Genomic DNA, 16,151 nt, shown 5'->3' on the forward strand with positions numbered 1-16,151 from the left:
TGTGATGTGTTTGACGCTAATAATTCTATGTTTGCTTCCGTCAACTGTGTATATGGACTAATGGAGCAGAATTTAGATATCTCGCCTAAGCAGATAATACATAAACATTCATGAAAATTTTATAGACTAATAACTTAATATCTTTTGAGAGAATAAAAACAAGAAATTTATACATCAAACAAAAGAAAGAATGCAACAAAGAATCATATGTGTGAAAGCAAGACATGTGTATGCAAATGTTGAAAATTAAAACATAAAGTCATCTAAGATGAAATCTTCCGGAATTCCAAAGTCGAAGAAAGTGCTGGAGTTGGTTTCTGCTTCAATGCTATTTTGTCGTGGAGAAGACATTGGCGTTGACATGAGCGAGTCTAAGTCAAAACTCTCTGACAAAGGTGGTAATACATCTGCAAGACCAACGTCGTCGAGTCTTGCGTTCATAGGCTCCAATGATGAAGTTTCATAGTTTGTTGGGACTGTACTAGTCTCAGCTTGTGGTTGAGACGATTCTGATGATGTATTTGGAGTTTGAAGATTTTGGTCGAGGTTCGATGGGTAAACTGGATTAGGGTTTTGAAGTGGCAGTAGTAGAGAGGCCAACCTCAATACATCAGGATTAAGAAGAGAAGACGCATGTGTTGCAACTGCTGAAAAGTTTGGCTGGTTGAAAAGTGCACTCAAAAGTGAGGACAAATCAAGAAGATCAAGGCGTGGAGAATGAGTAACAGGGTCGATACCACTCCTTACAAGTCTCTTGCGGATGTGAGTGTTCCAATGGTTTTTTATTTCGTTATCGGTCCTCCCTGGTAGACGAGCGGCTATTGCTGACCACCTAATATTCATCAATTCAATATTAGTGACATTAATCTATGATCAATACAAAACTCCTTTATTATTATTCTAATATAGGTCAATACGTACTAGTAAAGTACTAATAATAGTTTATTGGAGTTGATGGCCTACATTTGACATGTACCCCCGCATGCAAACGTACACTCTCCCTTTTTGAGTTTTACATTAATTAACATACAAAAGCATGTAGCTGATGAATATGAATTTCAGACAAAAATTATGGTGTGAATGATCAGGCTTACTTGTTTCCCATAACACTGTGTAGCTGAATGATAGTTTCTTCTTCCTCGAACGAGAATCTTCCTCTCTTGATGTCCGGTCTTAGATAATTGGTCCATCGAAGACGGCAGCTTTTTCCACATCTATGGAGTCCTTTAATTTGTACAATACGACTTATAAGTGTGTGACTCAATAAATAGAGAACATATATATTAATCTATGAGAACAAAATATAAGGAACGGTGTGTAGTTTATACGTACCAGCATTTTTGGGGAGCGTACGCCAATTGCCAGGACCATGAAATCGAATATAATCGATGAGTTTCTGATCCTCCTCAGCAGTCCATGGTCCCTTCTTCACTCCATTTTTATCACAACAAGGTGATCTTCCCATCTTTGTTTTGTTTCGCACAACTTTAAATTTCGATAATGATTTGGTTCTGTTATTTAGATAGAAAAAATCGAAGAGCCAAGTGGAGTTTCTTAATTTTCAAAAAGAGGAGTTGGATTTTAGAAATGTCAATGTGTGGATGTACTCATACCTTCTCCGTTCATTTGTTTATATAGGGATGTGAATTATGCGAAGAACTTTATCAATGTAGAAGAGAGCCAAGGTCAATTCCACTTGGCATGTACCTAATATGCCACGTCCTTTGAAATATACAAAAGGTTATAAACCTTGCTTAGACTACATATCGCCTAACGTTTTTTTTTTACTGTATATTCTAGAAACGATCCACGTGATAGTATGTATGGTATTTAATATAATCTATCTATCTAACTTAGATTCTGTTAGTTCAAATAATAATATCTTTATGCGTATATTTTGGAGTGATAGAATGTTCTTTTGTATGTTAATGTAGATAAAGTAATGGAACTAAGAGATTAAAATAGAAACCTTGTGGGGGTAACTTCGGCGGTGAGAGTATTTTATGTTTACCTTATGGTGGTGAGAGTCAGAGTGAAGCACATTAATAATTTTGCATGTTTTGCTTTTTGTTTGTGGGTTAAGTTGTTGACTTTGCTTAAACAAAAAAAGAGATGTTGACTTTGCATGTTAATATAGGTAAGTTGACTTTTACATAATGTTTGGTTTAAGAAAACCTGAAAAATTAAGTATGAGAATATATGTTACGTTGAATTTTGGAACATAAAGCCTAGAGTTTCAAAGGTTAAGAGAGTGAGGACGGTAAAGTAGTTGGATATTCTCATCAAAAAAACTTTCAAATAACGTGTTAATGTCATGTGCCTTGTGCTTTTAAAATTGATGATTGCAACATTTTACTTATGCAACGTTATTCCAAGTTTCAATTGCTTGTGGAAGGCTCTCTCCGAACAAGCCATCCACGTTGGCACTACTTAGACGATTTCAAAAAGCAAATTAAATAACTACAAAATTGCAAAAGAAGTGAAACTTTTTTATTTTATTTTTTATGTTTGTTAAATTGTTGGTGGAAAGCAGTGCAACAAACTTTGAATTCGATATCCCCTTTATCACAAGAACCACAGGCTTCTCCGAAGTTCACACCGAAGCTTATTGTCTACATTTTAAAATATTTTCACCTTCTTAAAATAGCAATGTGTGGATTCATGCAGAAGGTGACACATGGAAAGAGATGTGATGTGGGGTTATCCTTTCACTTCTTTTTTGCATCATTCTATCTACTCTTAGGTTTCTCTTCTGGATTGGTCATCGTCAGAGATTTACCAAAGGAAATCGGTCATCGTCAGAGATGATGTATTGATGTCAAGTCCAAAGATTGTGTCTAAGTCATGGCATTAGGAGATTCTCGAACAAGGCCTAATACTATAGCGCTTTTTACTTAATGGGCCATTAGTGGAATTAAGCTTTACACCCTTAATGGGCTTAATTGCTTGTAAAAATGAGCTCATCAGTGACGGGCTAAGTTACACTTTGTAATTGCGTTTAACCTTAATAAGTTAAATGTTATAAAATATAAAACAAATGATGACAAAAAATTAATATTTGTAGAATATCTAAATATGTATAAATTGGTATAAATATATTAAACTAAAGAAAAGTATGAAATATATGAAAGATGATATATAATACAAAGACAATGGACTCCATTTCCATATGTCAGCAGTAAATTAGATATAAATCCTTTAACAAAAAAAGTAATGAAAAAAGACTGTAATTTTTGACAAACAAAAAAAGCAGTAATTACTAATTAGATATGCATGTTAAAGATCACGTTTTCATGTGCATAAAGACCATTTAAGAGTACTAGTGTTTTTATCTATATAAAAGAAAAAGGAAAATCAACGTTGTGCCTTTAACCTTGTTCTAACTCCTAATTAGTCTTGGTATAGCAATACCATTAACAAAAGGTTATAAAATCTTCAGGATCTCCATTATTTAAATCTAATTACTTTTTCAAGACACGATAATATAGTAAACTTTATCTTTCAACCCCTTGAGAGATTTCATGGTATGATGTCTACTTCGATCGTCTTTTGCATGATTAACGATGTCGATTTTATATATTTGTTATTTGATTAATCTTAAATATGAATACTTGATGAGTGTTGATATGTGAATGGTTCAGTCAGAGACGAGTATGGAAAAATACAAGAATTTATCAGATTTCCTTAAGAAATTCTTCATACCTTCGTACGTTCTCTCGCCTGAAGACGAGCCTGAGGCGCAAATCAGTTGTACAACTGCACCTGAGAACCCAATCCTCGTATTCATCAACTCCAAAAGCGGAGGTCAACTAGGTGCAGAACTCATCCTTACCTACCGTACTCTGCTCAACGACAAGCAGGTCTATAATATATCAATTTAGGCTTTAGCCATAGACTAATGATTCATTGGTTTTTGAAATTGGCTTCTACAACAAAAAGTGATGAATTCGTTGATTCTTCTTAAATACGTAACTTGATTGATTTTATATCTGATTTTAACCTAAAAACCCTAAAAATCAAACTTGATTGAAATATGGAAACTAATTAAATTAGATAACTGTCTACATTATTTTACTGATGATCATTATCATATATTATATTTCCATGTTTTTTAATTGGTTATTAATTATAGCATATTTGGTACTCAGGTTTTTGATCTGGAGGTAGAGACCCCAGATAAAGTGCTGCAGAGAATTTATCTTAACCTAGAGAGGTTAAAAGACGATAGTTTGGCTAGCAAGATTCGGGACAAGTTGAAAATCATTGTGAGTTATCTTCATCGGTACGTAAATAGAAAAGGTGTTAATAATTTAGTCATTTGTCATTAAGCATGAGTTATGTTTAATTTAGGTTGCAGGGGGAGATGGAACAGCTGGTTGGCTCCTTGGAGTTGTTTCTGATCTTAATTTATCCAATCCACCTCCAATTGCTACGGTTCCTTTAGGTACCGGTAACAACCTTCCATTTGCATTTGGATGGGTATGTATATATACACTGATGATCACTCAAATCATATTATATCTCATAGAATATGTTTCTTCTTACTAAATCTCATCATCTTCAGGGTAAGAAAAATCCTGGAACAGATAGGTCTTCGGTGGAGTCTTTTTTGGGTAAAGTGATCAATGCAAAAGAGATGAAGATAGACAAGTATATATTCAATTACACATATATCATTCTCTTTCAATTTTCATATATTATACTTTGTTTTTGGATTGATATATGTATGCATTTTATATCTTAATCAAGTTGGAAGATACTTATGAGGATGAAGCATCCCAAGGAAGGCTCTTGTGATATTACTCTTAAGCTACCACATTCTCTTCCTCGTATTTTCCCATCAGATCAAGAAAATATGGTAAGATATTTTTCTTCTTTTGCGCATCATCTCTTTCTTTTATTCTTATATGATCAGCATTATTCTTTTCAAATTTTCAGGAAGGTTACCATACATATCGTGGGGGATTCTGGAATTACTTCAGCTTGGGTAACATTTTTTGCTCTTTACGTTCCACGTTGTGTTAGGTGTGAGATAAATGATATCTAAACATCATGTCAATGATATTTGAAACTTGGATTATAAATTAATTGTATGAATTGTCATGTTCAGTACTTCCACTGGTTGGTTGTATTTGTGGAAGATACAAGCTAATCCCTAATCAAATTTTACTGCAGGAATGGATGCTCAAGTATCTTATGCATTTCATTCCCAGAGAAAACTGCACCCGGAAAGGTTTAAAAATCAGCTAGTTAATCAGGTTTGCATTACCTTTGCTCTTAAAGTTTTTTTTTTATGTTGTCTTCAATTGATGTGGCTCTAATGTTTACATTAGTGGGACAGTTGTACAATATATTTCACGTGACTAAATTACACTAATATGTAATGTTTCCATTGATTTCATGACCTTCCAGAGCACATATCTAAAGCTTAGTTGCACACAAGGATGGTTTTTTGCCTCTCTTTTTCACCCTTCTTCACAGTGAGTATATTTTTATTTTCTTATCCATTCTTTCCAATTTCGCTTGCCACTCATTAAAATTAGACGTCATCTTATAGTTTCGATGTAACTTGATTTCATGTGTATATAATTTTGCTCTCAATTGAATCTATGCCGTTTGCTGCAGAAACATAGCTAAGCTTGCAAAAATTCAGATTTGTGATAGAAATGGCCAATGGAATGATCTTCATATTCCCCAAAGGTAACTGTATAAGTAAAAGGTTATGCAAGGCTTTCTATTTGTACAATAGAGAATATAGTAATTAACATAAATTTTTGTTCTGGCAGCATAAGGTCCATAGTATGTTTGAATCTTCCTAGTTTTTCTGGAGGACTAAATCCTTGGGGAACACCAAATCCTAAGAAACAACGTGATGTAGGTTTTTATAAACATTCTCTTGCTTTATTAATAATCTTACTAAAACGTGGTTCTCTTTTTCTTTCTATTGTCTCAACAGAGAAGCCTAACTGCACCATTCGTTGACGATGGACTCATCGAAATCGTTGGGTTTCGAAATGCTTGGCATGGTCTTATTCTGCTCTCTCCAAATGGTCATGGGACAAGACTTGCACAGGTAAATGTAAAGTGATAGAAGACAAACTGTGAGTTAAGTGCATATTTTTAACTCGTGTGGTGTGTGTATATGTGTTTAGGCAAACCGAGTTCGATTAGAGTTTAAGAAAGGTGCGGCGAAGCATGCTTATATGAGAATAGATGGAGAGCCATGGAAACAACCACTGCCATCAAATGATGAAACTGTGATGGTAGAGATCTCACATCATGGACAAGTCAACATGCTTGCAACCCAAAATTGCAGGTCCAAAAGCATGTATGAGTCTTCTTCTATAATCCGGTTTAGTAATGATGAAGATGACTCATCAGTGGTTGAAAATGAGGAGTTTTAGAATCCACTAGAAACAATATTCTCTTTCTTGAGCTAGTATAGTAACAACTAACGATTAACCAAGCTCCCAAACATACCCAAAACTCACCTAACCTCTGTTTCTTTGTCGCCTATTCTTTCTCTTTATGTTCGAACATACAAAGTAATGCACTAAGGGTTGTTTGAGCCTAAGACTTTTGGGACTTTCTTCTTGCCTATTAAATCGAACCCTCTAGTTCTTTTGGAAGTGTCACTTGACTTCTCCAGAGACTTCTCGTAGAAACTCAAAGATGCATAAAGATCTTGCATGATAGGCAGAGGTCATTATAACAACCTCTGCAGACTATGTGATGTTGCCAAGTTGTAAAAGTACAGATAACAAACTCAATGAACAAAGAGGACATCTATGTATGTAGCAATAGGGAAACACATACAGACACATAATAAAAACAATGATAATGATAGAAATACAGAGAAAAGGTAGACACATATAATGACTGATATGTGGTGGAATGGGAGATCACAAAAATTGCCTCCATCCAAATGCCAATGAGCATAACCCTAAACTATAACCTACAACACAATGTGGGTTTATAAACTTTTTCAAAAGAAAGGCCTCATAGGACAAGAGAGAGGAGAAGAAGATGAGCTTTCTGATGAAAACTGATGAGAACTATCCAAATCATCCCAAAGAGGACTTTCAGGACCCCATCCCGATGTAATGGCATTGTACCATGCCTCAGCCATACCTTCCTCTCTCCCAACATCAATCACCGGTAGTTCCTTGCTCTCCAAGTTAACCTCGCTTGGCTGTGGCGTTTCAGGTTCTTTCTGATCCGACGAGTTTGAATCATGCAGCTCGCTTTCCTTATTCACAAAATGCTCCGGGAAATTCAGTGTTGCGCTGTGGCCTCGTAATTTGAAGGCTTGGCGGTCGTAGGCCATGGCAGCTTCTTCAGCTGTATCAAAGGTACCAAGCCAAAGACGTGCCCTGCTTCGTGGCTTACGGATCTCTGCGACCCATTTTCCCCATTGACGTTGTCTCACTCCTCTGTACAGCTTCGTTGCGATGTAAGGTTGAACAGCTTCTTGGCTCATCATCATCATCATTCTTCCTCTTGGACTCAGATTCAATGTGTCACTCCAGTACTGGGCCATATACTGCTGCTGCTGTTGTTGTTGTTGAGGACTAAAGGAGATCATTTGCTTCTGGCCTTGCATTGTCGGGTCTTGTCGTTGCTCAAGTACCGGAACGTATGATCCGAGTTGTTGTTGCTGATTCTGAAGTGTTGGATCGAGAGAAAAAGGGAAAGCCTCTAACGAATAAGGAGAAGAAGAGGATTGGAAATAGGGTTTAGGACGACTAGGACTCTTCATTTTCTTCATAGATCTTGGGGACGTGGAAGAAGCTTCTCCTCCAAAAGAATGATCAACATTTTTACCTTTCGTAATACAAAGATTTAGCTCCTCGTCAAAGTCCATCTTTGCTTCACTGATGCCTTAAAGACGTGGCAGTTCACGATTTGCCAAAACAGAGAGCAATGGAAGAATTTGAGAGGAGAGAGCTAGGAAAACAGAGAAAATTATGTCTTGTTTTGTTCTTATTTGGTAAGAGAGAGACGACTCTACATGGGTTTATATATGAGGGCAAGAATTAGATATTTATTTTTTTCAACGAAAGATTTTGCTAACCGCTTTTGTAATTTGTATGTCCCATCTATCTATTGACGACTATTCAAAACTATCTTTTTGGGGTTATTCCTTTGCTTTTACTCCAATTCATTGGCCAATAAGAAAGTTAAGAAAATGAGCATTTGAAAAATAGAGAGATATTGACACATAAAAACACAACGCGCAGAGATGAAAACATTAACGTCCGTACGAATACGTGGCATTCTCTGTTTTTTTGGACGGTGAAGGCATTCATTAGTTCATATCCTTCAACTTTATTTAGTTATTTTCCAAGCTTTAATTTTCGTAAGGCGACACCACTTACAAAGTTAAAAGATAAGATTAGACTGTAAAAAACATCTATAATTTAAGAGGTTTATGCAAATTGAATGGAGACAAAAAAAAATGATGTTGGTGTAATGGTCGGCTAGCCGCGGCAAAGGATAATATCCCATAACCATAAGAATGACCATTTTGATGACAACCAAACGTAGTACTAATTATAGTTTCAATCTTCCGGGTCGGTGATTGGTCAAACTCAGCTTTCGCTTTTTTTTAAGATATTTTTGCTTATTATTATTCCCACCTCCCCTCAAAAAGATACTCAACTCACAAGACCGACCAAGTTTGAAAAATTCACAACTAGAGGAATTTCATTTCTCAGACAAAATCATTCTTTTTTGGTAACTAAATCTCAACATATTATCTCACGTGCATATCGACTATGCGTGATGTTATTCTTCATATCTTCTATTTATTGTGAGGAATAAACATAGTCTATAAAGATTTCAGGTGGAAAATCCAAACTAATTGTTGGAATTTACAGTTTTATTTATTTATCAACTTACAGTTTTTATGTAACTTTTTCTAGTGGCAAAAAAGAAGATGGGTGCAGAAGAAAATCTACTAAAATCTCTATAAGAGTATTATTCTTAAGAAAATTCGTGAATATTAAGGCACACATTTATTCTTTTTATTTTATGAGTTAATATTGTTGTGTATAATACTATAATGTGATAATGTTTAGAAACAGTATAGTTTTTTTGGTGTAATTTTAGTTAGGGGTGAGCATAAAAAAGACGAACCAACTTTATTTTGGGCCAATGATCCAATTTATCAAATTTGGACAAAAGTCGAAAGAAGCCTAAAACATGATCCAATTTTAAGAGGTATCTTCAGAAACAATCTAAAACACCATAAATAATTCCTAGTAAGTACATAATATCAGAATATTATATTAGAGGCTAAGAAACTAAATTTGAGATAATTGTAACATAAATATATCTAAATATCATGTAGAAAGTTCTAGAGATTTTTGTGATAATCTTTTATGTAAATCAATATATATCTCTGTATATATCTTCTTCTTTTTTGTTATGAAATTTAGAAAATTGTTAAAAAGAGAAGGATACCAAAATCAAGAGAACGTGCGTTTGTACAAACAGAAAGCCACAAAACATTAGAAAAGAATAAATGTATTGAGCCCATCATCATCAATCTGACCCCAAACTAAATTTATGATATAAAAGTCTTGTGAAGAAAAAGTCAGTACCTATCCTTCCCAAAGAGTCCCAAGTAACAACAATCCAACATTATTGATATGTGCTACTCTTAAACAACAAAGCTAAATAGACTGTTAACCAAGTAATGATCTAAAACACTACATATATCAAAGATAATGAGTAGTAGTGGTGAAGTAGGTGAAGTCATGGTGGTGGACCCTTAGCTGCTTTAGCCAAGAATCTGCTACGCTCAAAAAGCAAAGCAATCTATCATTATCCCATAGCCTCCCTTGCATCTTGTAAGTGGCCATCCCAAATGCACTCACACTTATCCTCTCCTTCTCCTCTTCCCTTTTTACATCTGTTCCAATGCCAAGGGACTTTAGAAATGGGGAATGAATGTACTAATACATTAATACACACTTCCAAGAGGAAAGTGAAAATGCACCTTGGAAAGATGAAGAAAGCGTGTGGTAAGTGAGGAAGCAAGTAGACAAGTCTTTTATGCTTCTATTCATGGGAATGTGATAGATTGGATACCTACACATACAATCAAACATCGTCACCATTTTACTACATTAACCTTAACTTTGTTTTCTGAAACAAGAAAAAGAAGAAAAGGCAGACCAAGCAACAGCCATCCAACTCGCAGGAGACAGATCAACACTCCTCAATGACCTCAACCCTACGTATCTTTCTCCCAACTCTTTGATCTGAAAGTAGACAGAGACTTATGGAATCATAAAACAATGAAAGAAAGTGCTTCTGGAATCAAACTCCAAGAATGGGGAACAAACCTTATCCATGAGAGGGACTCTAGAGTAAGGTGTACATCTCTCGAAATACTGCAAGTAAGAGTAACCGAGGCGATCGAGAGGTTCTTGATGATCAAACCCTTCTTCAGACGAAGAACATCCTTCCCATCTCCACTCCTCGCTACACGACTCGCTCCCTGAATCCCCTGATTCTGTCTCCTCCCTAAATCATCATTCATCGCAGCGACATGTTAGATTGTTGAATATATGCTTGTGTTTATGAAAATGGCAGCATAATGATCATTACCTAAGAGTATTGATAACAGAATGAGAGGTGAAAATCTGGATTGCAGAGAGGTAAGGAACATAGTATTGGACCAATGTTTCGCCCGTTTCCGATACAATGGGGACACCTGCACCGTAAGCACTCCACTCGTCGAAACAATCCCAAAAATCTCCCAACCTGAAATACTCGACGCTCTGGCTCTCCAACGGATACCATAGAGGATTAAGGTTCTTGATCTGTGTCTGCCAAAAAACACACAGTTTCAGATCCTAAATTCAGAGAATTGTTTTAAGAAAAAGAAAAAGGCGTAAACCTTTGGGAGGGAATAGGCAGGCACAATCGGTGTAGTGCAGCGTAAGAATCGGTCTAGGTTAGATTCACTGTCAAAAACCATCATTATCCAACAAAGAACCAAACTTCGACCCAGAAAAAAAAAAAAAAGAGAGAGGAGAGAGTATTGCGGGATTCTCTTTCCCTGACGTTTCAAAGAGCTTAGTTTTCGGACAAAAGTGTTAGCTTTATTAGACGAGCATTTGAGACTTTCACGGCAATGTCAGAAACAGGGAAAGATTGAACGAAAAGGGACAAACTTTTTAAAGAAAACTCCAACGGAACTCTGTTTTGAGCAATGAGAAAAAAAACAAGTAAAATTGTATCTACTTTGAGATAAAAGAAAGTAAGGAAATAGGTTTATATAATCAACCAAACTCCATGAGACCCATTCTTCTAAGGCAGGAGATTATTGGTAGATTCACCTGTCTTTCTCACAACTCTCCACCTTCTCCATTTATTTTCATTTTCATTTAATAAAATATAGTTTCGTTTCTCTAACTTTGTCGGATGAGATTGAGTTTTGTTTGTTTGGGTTTAGTATAAAACGTTATGGCTTCTTAATATCTTCATTTTGCATAGTTCGTGAACAACACAACAAAACAGAGCTATTATTCCTAAGTCTTAGATGATGACATCTCCCAATACAAAGTCTCCTTCTTTTGGATACATCTTGAAAGAAGAGAAACTAGGTCGATCACATATAACAAGATTTCAAGAGAAACTGGGTCAATGACTTTTTTGTTTACATATTATAATTCATATGGTTTAAAAGAATCATTAACATAAAAGGACATGTGTGACAGGATCAGTCGGCAATGTTGTAATCCAAGTTAAACTAAATATCTACTATAGAAGTTTGACACATTCAAATAGTACGACGACATGGGGATAATAAAAGTACGGAAACACTCTTTGACTTTTATGGATTTCTTACAAATTTCTATCAGACAACTGTAGAATATGCCGCTAGTCACGTAAATGTAATTATTAAAACATTATCAAAAGATTGATCGGAGAAGAAAACTCAAGAAATGGTCAAATATGTTTTACCAACTTCGTAAAGAATAAAGAGAAAGTAAAAGAAATCAAACTCTTTCAAAGTGGAAGCCGTCGTCTCTCGCTGACTTCTTCTTCATCGGTTTTTCTGTTACTTGTATGTGAAGCCAAATAAACCTGCAGAATTCACGGTTTGAATATGAGAAGAAAGTAGGATTTTAAATAATAAAAGAAAAGTGAGAGAGAAGACAAAGACCTCGTTGCACAAAAGCCCATCACAACCAAAATTACTAATTAGACATGTGTGGCAAATGTTATGACTGATCATCATGCAATAATTCACCGCCAATACCATAGATGCTACCAGACTTTGTAGGCTCTCTCTCTTTAGTAAATAAAGCACTTTGTTTATGTTCGTTTAATGTACCCATAATTAGCTTTAACTATTTCACTCTACTCTATATATTACACACACTATCTCTTCCATCTTCCCTCCACAAACCACACATTCAAGCTCTTACCTTTTATCCTCAACTAACACAACAATGGCTTATACTCTGCAAAATCTGACAGCCACAATTGTTCTGGTAAGCCTGATTCTTGGATGTACAGAGGAAGTAACCGGAATGCGTTACATTCCCATTTCCCCCACTCCCAGTGAGAGCAAACATTCAGACTTTCCTGTAAACATGGTGCCTCAACCATCTAGTCTCATTCCTGGTTTTGGAAGGTTCTTGCTACCTCCCACACCTAAGCTGCCATTCCTTCCTTACAAAGATCCCCTTGCTGTTGCCCCAGCCACTTCAAATGGAACTCCTAGTAATAAAGCCCGCAGTCCGAGTTCAGGAGAAGATGAAGTTCCACCAGTGCCACAACCATGACCTGTCAACAAATAAGCTTTTGCTAGATGCAGAAGGGTATTCAATTCTGGTTCACATAACAAGTATACTAGTCATTTCATCATAGTCATATATCTTCATGATCTCTCTCTATATATACTTAAGAGGATATTGAATAAATTCCAGAGCTTTTGCTTACATACTATCTAAAAATAATATTTCCAAATAAAATGTAATGACTCACATTGCTGCAAATGTATTGAGTCACAAAAGAGTAGAAATATGTAGAAACTCTTCAATTGAATCATTATTGCCATGATTGAGTCAAAAGAGAAACTCTCTTTACAAAGTCTGAAATTTTGTCAAGATATGTAAAATCTCAAAGTTTCAAAGTAATCTCAGCATTAGCATTTAGCATTAACAAAACCAACGACAACTACGATGTATTAACAAATCAAATTTGGAAACTTCTAAAACAATGCGATGATAATGGACAAAGAGATGTCTTGGAAAAGTCTATTGGAATTGAAGTTTCTGTCTATCCATAGCGAATTGGAAAAAACGATCACCATGACCAAAAACCAAATCGATGAAGGTTCGTTCAAACACCCAATACCTTGAAGATGATATAACAAAGAAAGCAGAAAAATATAAAGAGGAAAAGATAATCAACGAACACGAAGAAGTTCGTGGATCCATGGTTTCGGTTTTTCATCTTCGTCTTCTTCTTGTCCTCTGACTCGTCCTCATCAATGGGTTCAATCTTCGCCATTGTAGTCCCCGTGACCAATACGCCGATCAAGTTTTCGCGGGATTCCGAGATTGCTCTTCTTCTCCGATCGATTCGTCGTTCGTGTTTTTTCCCTCTGAGATACTATTATAACTTGAGCAAGGTAGGCCCATTTTGGGACCATAGGCCCAATAAAGAGAAAAGCCCAAACTACGTACGTAATGTTGACTAGTCAACTAAAAGTGGGAACTTGGGCAATGAAACGATCTTTTTCTACATCTTGTTCCTCTGTTTCACAAGTCTCTTTCCAGTTACAAATGAGCAGCCACGACCATAGAAGGTTTGGAACGGCGGGTCCTTTAGCTGCGGACGAAGAAGGTCAAGGACGTTTTGAGAGCTCGGTGAATGCGGTGCCATTTGGTTTGGTTGCGACCGGAGTTTTGATTGCTATCTTCCTCTTAATTGCTTTTTTTGAGAGGTTCATGTTCGTTAAACCAACTCCATCACCACCTCTCGACCAAAAGTTTCCTCCTTTTGCTTCCCCCAAGGTTCATAACATCTCCTCTCTATTTGCTTTTATATTTTTGCCTACGTTTTTTGTTCTGTTGTTTTTTTACTTAGTCTTTTAACTCAAGTGAACATTCTGATTCACTTGGAATTTGCATCTAAATGAGGTTGTGATCATCAAACATTTGTGATTCATAACTATGCTTGTTTTTGTTGGGTGGTGAGATTAAGATGAAATAAACCTGCCAATGCGTATAAGTTATTAAGTTTAATGAAGTCTATCGGTCAGGATCATGATTTACCAGGGTTTATGCTAGAGGAAGCTCTTTTGTCGTATCTTTGAAAAATGGTGCAAAGTCCAAAACAGGATTACATTAAATGTATTATTTTATGGGGATACAAAACCCCTTGATTCATGCAACGAGGTTTGAATATAAGCAGAGTAGAAAATAAGATATGTTTAGAGGAATTCACTACCTATTTGTCGACACACTAGTTGTCTTTTGTGAGATGATGATGTCATGTATAATCTTGTGTTGTTTATTTGCAGATGGATGTGTGTAAAAGAGAGATATCGGTGTTGATGCCTGGAGAAGATGTCCCAACGTTCATTGCTCAGCCATGTCCTCCCTCATCATCATCAAGCTCTTTCTGAAACCTTCTTTCATCTCATTAAGTAGGACTTTTTATCAGACAAGTGTTTATGTAGTCAAGTGTTGTTAAACAGAACAGTGTTTCTCTGTTTGTGTCTGCTTATCCCATAGCAAAAGAGCAGCAATCTCCATAAAATAAAAAGCCATGGAATTTGTGAGCGTTGTTGCGTAGGCTTGCCTTTTACTTTACGAGTCCACAATAAACAAACCAAAAACGAAGATCCGCATAAGATTTGGTTAATAATTATACATTCCGCAATTTACAAATCAAAAAAAGGGAAAGAAAAAAAACAATCAATCACATCAGAGTTAATAATGATGAAAGGAGAAGAGATCATCAGAGAAAGATGAAGCATTCCATGGACACTTCAGGGTCTCTCACAGCTGTTACATCTTCTTCCTTCTTTACCTCAGCAGTTACTTTCTCCGTTTCTTCTTCCTTCTTCTTCACCTCTGTTGCTCCGTCTTTCTCCGGAGCTCCTACTCGTTTCTTCATGGGGCTTCTTCTTGCAGAACTCGGGGCACGAGTGGCTGGAGACTGTGAGCGACGCCTCGGATTATCCGATAACCCGCTCCGTGGGAGTGGACCCGAATCCACATTTCGCCGGTTGTGAGTAGGGTTTGGTTGACGAGACTGTCTCTCTCGGACTAACCTAGGACGGAGCTGCTTCCCCTGAGGAGAATGTCGTTCTGCCGGAGATCTGAGGACTCTGTCAGGCCTGTTACGGCGAGAGGTGGAAGAAGAAGGAGGAGGAGGACGGTGAGGTTTGCTGAGAGCATCGTCTTCGAGGATGGACGCAGCGGTAGCAGTTGTGGCAGTGGAGTAGCTGTGAGAGACAGAGACGCTGCAAATGTCGGACTTGCTGTGAGAGATCTCCGGAGCTGGAGGTGAGAGAGGAAGAGGAACTTGAGCTTCTGAATCTGAGACTGTTGGTGCGGAAGGAACGAGGTCGGGGACTGGGACAGGGACGGAGATGGGTATGGGGACGGAGACAGAGACTGATTGAACAACGACTTCTTTGACGGATTCTTCTTCGAGGGGTGGAGGAATTTGAGCGGCGGCGACTGGTGGAGCTGTGACTTTTCCGGCGCTGAAGCAGCATCCCATTTTCTTTCTACTTTTGCTAATTCCTCTCTCTCTCTCACTCTGCTCTCTCGAGAGTCGCGAGTCATATACTTGTCAACTTTAATGGGCCTCTTTCTCATGTTGGCCCATATTCACTATGGGCTCGATTATGCTCTTTTGTTTTATCCACTTTGATAAAGAATCTGATATTTGTCTCATTCATTCATATCTTCAAAGACAAAACGCTAGTGTTTGATTTTCTTTAAAATATTCAAAAGAAAATTATGCGGATGGACAAATATCTCGTTAGATAGCGACCCATCATCGTTGGGATAATTTCAACACACAACTGCCGATTGCCTTGGACAGGGACACCGGACATGTAACGACAGTAAGTAAAATGCTTAATACTTATACTACCAACATCTTCC

At 36.8% G+C, this 16,151-nt stretch overlaps 7 protein-coding genes and 3 long non-coding RNA genes across 15 annotated transcripts; 4 read left to right on the forward strand and 6 right to left on the reverse strand.

Moving 5' to 3' along the window:
- Nucleotides 1–109: 109 nt before the first annotated feature.
- MYB41 (myb domain protein 41) lies at nt 110–1,606 on the reverse strand. Of its 2 annotated transcripts, NM_118951.3 has the most exons (3): nt 1,333–1,606; nt 1,095–1,224; nt 110–832 (listed from the first exon to the last, which is right to left on the reverse strand). In NM_118951.3, the coding sequence occupies exons 1-3, from the start codon at nt 1,463–1,465 to the stop codon at nt 247–249; spliced, it is 849 nt and encodes a 282-aa protein (NP_194540.1). In that variant the 5' UTR covers nt 1,466–1,606; the 3' UTR covers nt 110–246. The 2 variants fall into 2 exon arrangements, with proteins under 2 accessions (NP_194540.1, NP_001328222.1); NM_001341904.1 differs by having other exon boundaries at nt 110–1,224; nt 1,333–1,597.
- A 2,026-nt stretch (nt 1,607–3,632) lies between these two features.
- Nucleotides 3,633–6,404, forward strand: DGK6 (diacylglycerol kinase 6; the record flags this gene model as incomplete). The annotated part of the gene is made up of 12 exons (NM_118953.2): nt 3,633–3,860; nt 4,149–4,265; nt 4,351–4,479; nt 4,565–4,650; nt 4,750–4,858; nt 4,939–4,987; nt 5,176–5,258; nt 5,413–5,480; nt 5,626–5,700; nt 5,787–5,874; nt 5,957–6,073; nt 6,153–6,404. 12 exons carry the CDS (start codon nt 3,633–3,635, stop codon nt 6,402–6,404), a joined length of 1,401 nt encoding a protein of 466 aa, NP_194542.2.
- A 169-nt stretch (nt 6,405–6,573) lies between these two features.
- On the reverse strand, nt 6,574–8,000 carry AT4G28140 (Integrase-type DNA-binding superfamily protein). Its single transcript, NM_118954.4, has one exon. The coding sequence runs from the start codon at nt 7,862–7,864 to the stop codon at nt 6,986–6,988; it is 879 nt and encodes a 292-aa protein (NP_194543.1). The 5' UTR covers nt 7,865–8,000; the 3' UTR covers nt 6,574–6,985.
- Nucleotides 8,001–9,383: 1,383 nt separating this feature from the next.
- Nucleotides 9,384–11,568, reverse strand: AT4G28150 (hypothetical protein (DUF789)). 3 transcript variants are annotated; one of them, NM_118955.3, is made up of 6 exons: nt 10,910–11,568; nt 10,618–10,838; nt 10,353–10,533; nt 10,183–10,268; nt 10,004–10,095; nt 9,384–9,916 (listed from the first exon to the last, which is right to left on the reverse strand). In NM_118955.3, exons 1-6 carry the CDS (start codon nt 10,991–10,993, stop codon nt 9,723–9,725), a joined length of 858 nt encoding a protein of 285 aa, NP_567798.1. In that variant the 5' UTR covers nt 10,994–11,568; the 3' UTR covers nt 9,384–9,722. The 3 variants fall into 3 exon arrangements, with proteins under 3 accessions (NP_567798.1, NP_849463.1, NP_001328078.1); NM_179132.1 differs by having other exon boundaries at nt 10,618–10,832; nt 10,910–11,087; NM_001341905.1 differs by having other exon boundaries at nt 10,004–10,268.
- A 79-nt stretch (nt 11,569–11,647) lies between these two features.
- AT4G28162 lies at nt 11,648–13,617 on the reverse strand. Of its 3 annotated transcripts, none has more exons than NR_142373.1 (2): nt 12,182–13,617; nt 11,648–12,102 (listed from the first exon to the last, which is right to left on the reverse strand). It is a non-coding gene; the product is annotated as an other RNA (long non-coding RNA). The 3 variants fall into 3 exon arrangements; NR_142374.1 differs by having other exon boundaries at nt 11,740–12,102; nt 12,447–13,611; NR_142375.1 differs by having other exon boundaries at nt 11,813–13,601.
- Nucleotides 12,397–13,082, forward strand: AT4G28160 (hydroxyproline-rich glycoprotein family protein). The gene has a single exon (NM_118956.5). It carries the CDS (start codon nt 12,471–12,473, stop codon nt 12,804–12,806), a length of 336 nt encoding a protein of 111 aa, NP_194545.1. The 5' UTR covers nt 12,397–12,470; the 3' UTR covers nt 12,807–13,082.
- Nucleotides 13,618–13,715: 98 nt separating the features above from the next.
- On the forward strand, nt 13,716–14,918 carry AT4G28170 (uncharacterized protein; the record flags this gene model as incomplete). The annotated part of the gene is made up of 2 exons (NM_118957.2): nt 13,716–14,042; nt 14,552–14,918. 2 exons carry the CDS (start codon nt 13,716–13,718, stop codon nt 14,654–14,656), a joined length of 432 nt encoding a protein of 143 aa, NP_194546.2. The 3' UTR covers nt 14,657–14,918.
- Nucleotides 14,327–14,573, reverse strand: AT4G08005. The gene has a single exon (NR_142173.1). It is a non-coding gene; the product is annotated as an other RNA (long non-coding RNA).
- AT4G28180 (uncharacterized protein) lies at nt 14,877–15,798 on the reverse strand. Its single transcript, NM_118958.2, has one exon. The coding sequence runs from the start codon at nt 15,760–15,762 to the stop codon at nt 14,992–14,994; it is 771 nt and encodes a 256-aa protein (NP_194547.1). The 5' UTR covers nt 15,763–15,798; the 3' UTR covers nt 14,877–14,991.
- AT4G08015 lies at nt 15,071–15,508 on the forward strand. Its single transcript, NR_142174.1, has one exon. It is a non-coding gene; the product is annotated as an other RNA (long non-coding RNA).
- Nucleotides 15,799–16,151: the final 353 nt, after the last annotated feature.

This window comes from Arabidopsis thaliana, chromosome 4 (genome assembly GCF_000001735.4).
Source record: "Arabidopsis thaliana chromosome 4, partial sequence".
Classification (NCBI taxonomy): Eukaryota; Viridiplantae; Streptophyta; class Magnoliopsida; order Brassicales; family Brassicaceae; genus Arabidopsis; species Arabidopsis thaliana.